The sequence below is a fragment of the Panulirus ornatus genome, chromosome 19, assembly GCF_036320965.1.
Source record: "Panulirus ornatus isolate Po-2019 chromosome 19, ASM3632096v1, whole genome shotgun sequence".
Taxonomy (NCBI): domain Eukaryota; kingdom Metazoa; phylum Arthropoda; class Malacostraca; order Decapoda; family Palinuridae; genus Panulirus; species Panulirus ornatus.
The window spans coordinates 57,139,871-57,149,586 of NC_092242.1; the positions used below are offsets into that span (position 1 = coordinate 57,139,871).

Genomic DNA, 9,716 nt, shown 5'->3' on the forward strand with positions numbered 1-9,716 from the left:
TCTTTATTTTTAGTTAACGACATATCTTAAGATACACTGACAGCCTTATGTAATATACAGATACAGTACAACCTCCTGTATCATACATATCCTTACTCGTAACTAATTAACCTTACGTTACCCCCTACTGACCCGTTTGTTGGCACTGTTGTAAATTGTAAGAAGAAATATAGCAATGCTAACAGATATGGCTGATACTCATCACGTAGTGTGATTTCAACTTTACAACACTTCTGGTTAGAAGTTGTGTGTGTGTGTGTGTGTGTGTGTGTGTGTGTGTGTGTGTGTGTGGCGCAGAACCATGTTTTCCAGGTCGTTAGTTTAATATTGTTTTCATATTGTCTTGTCTGATAAGAACACTTGATGATGTCTGTGGAAACACATGATAACAAGACACACTACTCAGCCAGCTGTTATCAACATAACAAAATACCTAGATTGAACACTACTAGCCTGTTTTATATAAAGGTGGCACTCACAGAAATTTACCTTACATTTTCCTGATCAATACTGATGCTAGAAAGGACATAGACTTCGCACAGTAGAAGGCTTATGAAAAAAATAATTATACTTAAGTGAAACTATAAACTAGGTGAGGCAGAGTGATGTACTAGTTATTGTGGTACAATCCACTTTGAGCTAACAACCGACTCTTTTATTCCTCACATCAAAGCATGACCCACATGGCCATTAACCTTAACACTATCAAGAAACGACTTATTTACTTTTGGCACTGATATTTGGGTGTATAACAGATGCTTTTACTAACATTAAACTTAACATTAGACTAACCTAGCCACTATGGTCGAGACCAAATGGTTATTTGCTTTTGATGCAGACCTCTCCCAGCTGCCCTAGTCTCCAGGGTATAGCCAGCACCCAGCATCACATGTGTAACGAGCCCTCAAGACAATCACTCTCATCCACAATTACCCCATTGGCTGGGCAGGGGGTCGTCAGAGGGAAACTTCCCTAGCCGGGGAAGGGGGTGATGTCTAGGGGGTGGGGTGTTTCCCTGACTGGGGGAGAGGTCTTAGGGAGGGATTCCCAGGGGTGCTTCCACGATTGGGGAAGTGGTACTCGGGGTTTCCCATGGCGGGGGAAGGGGTAGGGGGAGATAACATTACATTATTCAGGTGTTTCACTGTTCAGAAAATGGTCATTCTGTACAGCTGTAATTTGTACTGATGCTCTGATATCACCATCAGGATATCGTCATTTCACCTTCAGGTTAACCCGGGTAATAACTACCTCTACAGGAGCAGGTGATCCCTGATATCATAGCATGATAACAGTAGCTCCAGCATCACCCGGGTAATATCAACCTCTACAGGAGGTCGCCCGAACTCTTGGACACGTCTCTGAACCTCTTGGATAAGCGCAGCTTTTTCGGCACGTAGTCTTGATCGAAATCCACGTGCAGGAGTTGCTCTGGATGGAGTTCGACCTTCAGGTTCAAGGCGCACTCCACCCCGTCCTCCGAGCTCTGGGTTGATCCAGGTATTTTTGGTGATTCGGTCACACCCGGCGATCTGTAACCAGACGATGCCCTGCAGTCCTGATGGTCGGGGGCCGGGGTCTGGCCAAGGCTGGGTCTCTGGCTGCGAGAGCCATCCCGCTCGACGAGGTAGGCCGAGTCATGATCGAAATCCACGTGCAGGAGTTGCTCTGGATGGAGTTCGACCTTCAGGTTCAAGGCGCACTCCACCCCGTCCTCCGAGCTCTGGGTTGATCCAGGTATTTTTGGTGATTCGGTCACACCCGGCGATCCGTAACCAGACGATGCCCTGCAGTCCTGATGGTCGGGGGCCGGGGTCTGGCCAAGGCTGGGTCTCTGGCTGCGAGAGCCATCCCGCTCGCTGAGGTAGGCCGAGTCATCGGTGTGAGTCTCAGTGGCTGGTTGCCATCCTGTGGCCGAAGTAGCCCCCTGCACCTCTGCCATATAACACACCTGCCTGGTGGTAGGGGCGCTTGTCAAGTCCAGGGCGTAATCGGGAGAGCCGGCGTGGACGGCTGTGCTGACGGGGTTGGCGTGGAAGGCTGTGTCGACGGGGTTGGCGTGGAAGGCTGTGTCGACGGGATTGGCGTGGTAGGCCGTGTTGACGGGGTTGGCGTGGAAGGCTGTGTCGACGGGGTTGGCGTGGAAGGCCGTGTCGACTGGGTTGGCGTGGAAGGCCGTGTTGATGGGGTTGGCGTGGAAGGCCGTGTTGATGGGGTTGGCGTGGAAGGCTGTGTTGACGGGGTTGGCGTGGAGAGCTGTGGGCTTGACAACCCCGCTAGACATGTATGAGGGTGTGGAGACTGCAGGGGCGTGGCCACTGCTGGTGGCAGCAGTCTGTACGGGAGGCCATGTCTCCTCTCCCCTCACCGACCACCATGTGGAACCTAGCAACATGCAAATCATTAAACAAAAATCGAAAACAAAATTGTAAAAACATATCATCACGTTCTCTTTAGTCTTTATGTTTAAGACTATCAGTTCTTAATCTTTATTATTGCCACCAAATAGAATTGTCTCAAGTTTGTTCAGTTAAAATTCATATGAATTGTTGCGGTGGAAATGGTTCTTAGCAAATGGTTGTAATACAGAAGAACTGTAATATAGATTACAGGATATAGAGCAAGTACACAACTTCCTGGATATAGAGCAACTACACATCTTCCTGGATATAGAGCAAGTACACAACTTCCAGGATATAGAGCAACTACACATCTTCCTGGATATAGAGCAAGTACACAACTTCGAGGATGTAGAGCAACTGCACATCTTCCTGGATCTATTGCTTTATAGAAAATAGACATCTGGCCCCCACGAGAACACTCCAGCTGTATTTGAAGGTAGGGAAGAGCAGAATACAAGTGATCGCTGGTAAATCATTTTAGACGCAACTTTCAACAGTGCCAGTAATGCTGAGCAACATGATCTTTCGCATTGCCCATTATCAGGGATATCTGGAATGGTATCGTTATTGGAGTATATGGACGTGGCTTGGGAAAGCATCAGTAAAAGATGTGGAAATAACGAAGGAAACATGAATAAAACTGCCTAATTCCAGACGAGGTCGAAGATACATGAAACTCAGTAAGACCAATAACCCAACATGAGGGAGTAAATTACGAAAATCTGCGTCGGGAAACTAAAGAGACGTCTATTGCCCAAGATGATCGAAGATATACTGAAGAGGTGTGTGTTAGAAGTAAGTCATTACCCGATCAACTGGTGCAGTAATAACGTTATTGGTCACTGGAGACTATATCTTGTCAACGAAGCAATGCCATAGTTTGTTTCATCTGTATTTACATATGAGGAAGCCTCTCATGTCTTGATTCCAACAACTCCAGTGCTGAGGGTAAAACGTTTTGTAACTTTGATATCAAAAATGATATACAATCAGGATTAAATGGAAAGTAAATAAAACGGTCGGCCCAGATTAAAGTTTTCCTCCGGGATAACGAAAGTGGCGACAAGTGAGATGGCGAAACCCTCGACTTCTGTTCTTCAACAAGTCACTTGCTACGGCAAATGTTCCAGAGGAATGACGAGTTGCCAGTGTAACGCCGCTATTCAAGAAAGGTAATATTGATCACCACCCGGTCACTATCGTCAAATCAGCTTAACCTCTGTCGTTGGTAAACTTATGGAAATCATCATTCAAGATAAAATTGTAAACCATTTAGAGGACACACCACATAAACGATTCTCGGCATGGATTTTCGACGAAATAGTTCGTGTCAAACAAATGTAATTGATTTATTTTATGGTATGATCAACAGACATGATGAGAATAAACCAACTGATGTTATCATTTCAGATTTTCAAAAAAAAAAAAAAATTGGATAAAATTCCACAGTAAAATTTGCTAACTTATATCACATGGAACAGATGGAGTCGTACGTCGTCCATGGTGTGTAAACAAAAGAGTACGTATTGATGGCCTATCCTCACAGTGGATGTACATGACACACGATGTGTCGCATGTATCTGTTGCTGTCATGGGCACCTATGCAAGTACGCAGTTCACAGAGGCAGTAAAAACAGCAAACCAAATTCTTGGATGAATAAGTACCACCTTCGTAATTAATTCTAGGGAGATGATCCCCACTCCTTTTTAAGTCATTCGTGCGTCCCCATCTTGAATATTGTGATGGTATGATCAATTGTTGTTCGCTGATGATACAGCGCTGGTGGCTGATTCATGTGAGAAACTGCAGAAGCTGGTGACTGAGTTTGGTAAAGTGTGTGGAAGAAGAAAGTTGAGAGTAAATGTGAATAAGAGCAAGGTTATTAGGTACAGTAGGGGTGAGGGTCAAGTCAATTGGGAGGTGAGTTTGAATGGAGAAAAACTGGAGGAAGTGAAGTGTTTTAGATATCTGGGAGTGGATCTGTCAGCGGATGGAACCATGGAAGCGGAAGTGGATCATAGGGTGGGGGAGGGGGCGAAAATTTTGGGAGCCTTGAAAAATGTGTGGAAGTCGAGAACATTATCTCGGAAAGCAAAAATGGGTATGTTTGAGGGAATAGTGGTTCCAACAATGCTGTATGGTTGCGAGGCGTGGGCTATGGATAGAGATGTGCGCAGGAGGATGGATGTGCTGGAAATGAGATGTTTGAGGACAATGTGTGGTGTGAGGTGGTTTGATCGAGTAAGTAACGTAAGGGTAAGAGAGATGTGTGGAAATAAAAAGAGCGTGGTCGAGAGAGCAGAAGAGGGTGTTTTGAAATGGTTTGGGCACATGGAGAGAATGAGTGAGGAGAGATTGACCAAGAGGATATATGTGTCGGAGGTGGAGGGAACGAGGAGAAGAGGGAGACCAAATTGGAGGTGGAAAGATGGAGTGAAAAAGATTTTGTGTGATCGGGGCCTGAACATGCAGGAGGGTGAAAGGAGGGCAAGAAATAGAGTGAATTGGAGTCATGTGGTATACAGGGGTTGACGTGCTGTCAGTGGATTGAATCAAGGCATGTGAAGCGTCTGGGGTAAACCATGGAAAGCTGTGTAGGTATGTATATTTGCGTGTCTGGATGTGTGTATGTGCATGTGTATGGGGGGGGGGGGGGTTGGGCCATTTCTTTCGTCTGTTTCCTTGCGCTACCTCGCAAACGCGGGAGACAGCGACAAAGTATAAAAAAAAAAAAAAAAAAAAAAAAAAAAAAAAATGATCAACCTCCATGAAGAAAAAGACATAGCAAGAACACAAGGTACAGCAGTGACCGACCAAAATGATTCCCGGTCTAAGACAAGTATCCAAAAATATCAAAAGCTTCGATAATCTTGACCGTTGTGCTACTTTGTGATTTCACTCTTGATAATAGACGTGATTTCACTCTATAAAGCACATTACTCGTGGGCAAGCGTTTTACCCTAATTAAGGCAAAGTACTTTCCCTTCTACAGGATTAACATGTGGTATAAATTGCCTGTTTAAGTAGTTGGAAGCAGTGCAATACATATATTTAAGAATAGACTTAACTGATATTTCGCTTCAAATCCACAGGAAAATCTGTGTCTTTCTACATTGAAGTCTCGCAAGGGCCAGTGGTCTTTGTTGTTTGGATTCTTTTGTATTCACTACAACTTCGAAGGTATAGAGCAACTGGATCACAGCTCCCAAGGTATAGAGGAACTAGATCACATCTTTCAGGGTATAGAGCAACTGGTTCACAACTTCCAGGATATAGAGCAACTGGTTCACAACCTCCAGGATATAGAGCAACTGGTTCACAACCTCCAGGATATAGAGCAACTACATTGCAAGTTCAAGGATATAGAGCAACTGGATCACAACTTCAGAATATAGAGCACCTGGATCACAACTTCAATGATAGAGAGCAACTGGATCACAACTTCCAGAATACAGAGGAACTGGACCACAACTTCCAGGATATAGAGCAACTGAATCAACTTCCAGGATATAGAGCAACTTGATCACAACTTCCAGAATAGAGCAAGTATATCACAACTTCCAGAATATAGAGCAAGTATATCACAACTTCCAGAATATAGAGGAACTGGATCACAACTTCAAGGATATAGAGCAACTGGATCAAAACTTCAAGGATATAGAGCAACTGGATCACAACTTCAAGGTTATAGAGCAACTGGATCCGTACAAGGATGTAGAGCAACTGGACCACAGCTTCCAGAATATAGAGCAATTGGATCACAACTTCCAGAATATAGAGCAACTGGATCACAACTTCAAAGGATATAGAGCAACTGGATCCCTACAAGGATGTGGAGCAACTGGATCACAACTTCCAGAATATAGAGCAACTGGATCACAACTTCAAGGATATAGAGCAACTGGATCGCAACTTCAAAAATATAGAGCAACTGGATCGCAACTTCAAGAATATAGAGCAACTGGATCACAGCTTCCAGAATATAGAGCTACTGGATCGCAACTTCAAGAATATAGAGGCAGTACCGTGTGGAGATGGGAGAGTCATGCACTCAAACAATGTCACTTACCATGATGAGGAGGCAGGTGGAGATGCTGGTGGAGGGTAGCGGAGGGCGTCATCTCAGGCTGGTGGTTGTCTTGTGTGGTGGGACGGTCGGCCAGGAGAGCCGCCATGCTGAAGTTACATGGACTCCTGGTCTTCTTGTGGGAGGCCCTGGCCATCCTGGGGCCAGGGCCAGGACGGTGGTGGCCCTGTACACCAAACACTTGAGGTGGTGGCAGGCGGTGGAGGGCGGCGTGGACCCCAGCTGGGGACACCGGCAGCATGGACCATGGCGAGGGCTTGCTGCTACTGCCTCCCCTTCGGTAGAGATGTGCTCCCCCGTGGTAGTGAGGGAGGAGGGCGAGGGGATGGGCGGGCAAGAAGGCTTGCTGTAGATTCATGGCGGGAGACACATGCCGTCGAGCTGGGGAGAGTTGTGGCAGGTACTCGGGTGGAAGTGGCTGGCGTGTTCCCAGCGGTGGCTCGGGCTTCTGGTGCACTCTCATGTGACGTTCCAGGTTACTCTTGTGGCTGGTCTGGTAGTTGCAGCGGTGACAGGAGAACTCCTTATACCCCGAGTGGACGGAGTAGTGGCGCTTCAGCAGGGCCTTGCGGCAGAAGACCCTGTTACACACGTCACAGTGGTAGCCGTGGCGGTGGAACTTGTTGGTGTGCATCCTGAGCTCGGCCTTGTTCAGGAAGCGCAGGCCGCAACACTCGAGGAGCGCGGGGCACACCTCGTGCATGGTGAGGGTGTGGCGCTTGAGGTTGTTCTTGCGGTCGGTACGGTAGGAACACATGGTGCAGGCGAACACCCTCTCTCTCACCTCCTCCCCGGCCTCGGGAGAACTGCTGCCCTCGGGCGACATCATGGCGACCTCGTTGTTACTGTACACCGGCATGACCTCCACACATCACCCACACCACATGCAGGAGAGGAGCGGCGAGCCAGGTGTGAGTGGCACTGGTATGGAGAGTTGAGCGCGGGGAGACAGATGCCTTACCAGTATGGGGAGATGACCACGACCTTCCCCGGGAGAGGAGCTGGTGAGTGGGAGAGCCAATGTGCGTCCTGTCCCACCGTTGTCCCAACAGTGTTACGAGAGGCGGCGCGTGGGTGGGAGGCGTCACACACCGTCACAGAGCAGCGTTACACACCACTGGTTACAGCATACGATCTGCTCACACGCAGCTGTACACGCTGGAGTCACAGCCGGGGCTGTAACCTGGACACGAACTACGGAGGAGGAGCAGGAGCAGGGTTCTGCGGCGAGCACGACCTAGTGCGGGCCCGTCTTCGGGTCAGGCACCAGCAGGAGTCAACGTGGGTTGGACAAGCCAAGGGGTCAGGCTGAAGAAGGTTGGTGATCTTTTCGCGACACTGGCCACTGCTGCAGTGGCCTCGGCCTGGCGGTAGGTCGGGCTATTTACCCGGTCTCCTCGCGGGGTATGAGGTCATGTCAGGTCACCCAAGTAACCAGTGACGGAAGCGCCGTGAGGTTTGAAAACTGGTGTTGCCGCCCCGACGCATACACGGAGGACTTTACCGTCGTGGGCGGAGGCCATGCAGGAGTTGGCATGTGCCGATGACCTTGCCATGATGCACTCATGACACAAGATTTTCGGACATGGCATTTGCGGCTGGTGTGCCTGGGCTGAGGTTGGTCAGCGCGATAATGTGTGGGTTGTGCCAGAGGTGGAAGTCCGGCCATTGGTGGCTTGCACTGAGGGACAGTTGCCATCAATGTGTCAATCATCACCTGCTCTTACCCTGACCACACCCCTCCACCTCACCTCACCTCACCTCACCCATCATGATAATGATTTTTCCCTCATGGCGGCAGTGGGGGTGTTTGTGTAAGGGGACCCTGATGAGGGACGCGGGACACATCTTGGGAGAAGTATTTCTTAAAAATGACAAAAGTCTCGGATCATATCCTGATCCTCTTTAAGAAAAAGAATGACATTTTCTTATTAAACAACTACAATAACAACAGAACAGAAACAACGAAGTACCATGTTATATGTATGATTCGAGACGTGTGTGTGTGTGTGTGTGTGTGTGTGTGTGTGTGTGCTCACCCTACCTGATTCATCACCCTCACGAGTTGTGTTCATTTTTCAAAAATGTATTCGACTTGTGTGGAAGGTCCGGGGGGCTCATGACCTGGCTGGTGGGGGTGTGGGGTGTTAACCCCCTCCCCACATCCCTCCCTCCCTCCTCCCTCCTGCTGTAGGTAAAGGGAGGGTCCTGCCAATGTGGGGGGGGGGGGGGTAATGGGGAGTTCAGGTGCGTCCTCCTGTGGTCAACACATTAACCTTACAGAGGCTCACTACTGACACGCGTTACCTGACCCATGACCATCTCCCCTCCTCCAGGCTCCCCGCCCCACGCACAGCCAGGCTCCCCGCCCCACACACAGCCAGGCTCCCCGCCCCACACACAGCCAGGCTCCTCACCCCACACACAGCCAGGCTCCCCGCCCCACACACAGCCAGGCTCCCCGCCCCACACACAGCCAGGCTCCCCGCCCCACACACAGCCAGGCTCCCCGCCCCACACACAGCCAGGCTCCTCACCCCACACACAGCCAGGCTCCCCGCCCCACACACAGCCAGGCTCCCCGCCCCACACAGCCAGGCTCCTCGCCCCACACACAGCCAGGCTCCTCACCCCACACACAGCCAGGCTCCCCGCCCCACACACAGCCAGGCTCCCCGCCCCACACAGCCAGGCTCCTCGCCCCACACACAGCCAGGCTCCTCACCCCACACACAGCCAGGCTCCCCGCCCCACACACAGCCAGGCTCCTCGCCCCCCACACAGCCAGGCTCCTCACCCCACACACAGTCCGGCTCCCCGCCCCACACACAGCCAGGCTCCCCATTCCACATACGTTCAATTAAAGTGGTGTGTGAGCACCAAACCTCCTCCTTCCTGCATGATGGCTACAATTTCCCTGGGAGATCCATCAACATCCCTGACCCCTGAATATCATTCCAAGCCCTCGCCAGTACCCCTAGCCCTTACCAGTATCCCTAGCCCTCACCAGTATCCCTAGCCCTCACCAGTATCCCTAGCCCTCACCAGTACCCCTAGCCCTCACCAGTATCCCTAGCCCTCACCAGTATCCCTAGCCCTCACCAGTACCCCTAGCCCTCACCAGTATCCCTAGCCCTCACCAGTACCCCTAGCCCTCACCAGTATCCCTAGCCCTCACCAGTATCCCTAGCCCTCACCAGTATCCCTAGCCCTCACCAGTACCCCT

The 9,716-nt window shown here is 49.8% G+C and overlaps 1 protein-coding gene across 1 annotated transcript; it reads right to left on the reverse strand.

Moving 5' to 3' along the window:
* Positions 1–244: 244 nt before the first annotated feature.
* LOC139755536 (uncharacterized) lies at positions 245–7,985 on the reverse strand. The gene is made up of 2 exons (XM_071673947.1): positions 6,473–7,985; positions 245–2,385 (listed from the first exon to the last, which is right to left on the reverse strand). The coding sequence occupies exons 1-2, from the start codon at positions 7,347–7,349 to the stop codon at positions 1,328–1,330; spliced, it is 1,935 nt and encodes a 644-aa protein (XP_071530048.1). The 5' UTR covers positions 7,350–7,985; the 3' UTR covers positions 245–1,327.
* Between the last annotated feature and the right edge of the window lie 1,731 nt (positions 7,986–9,716).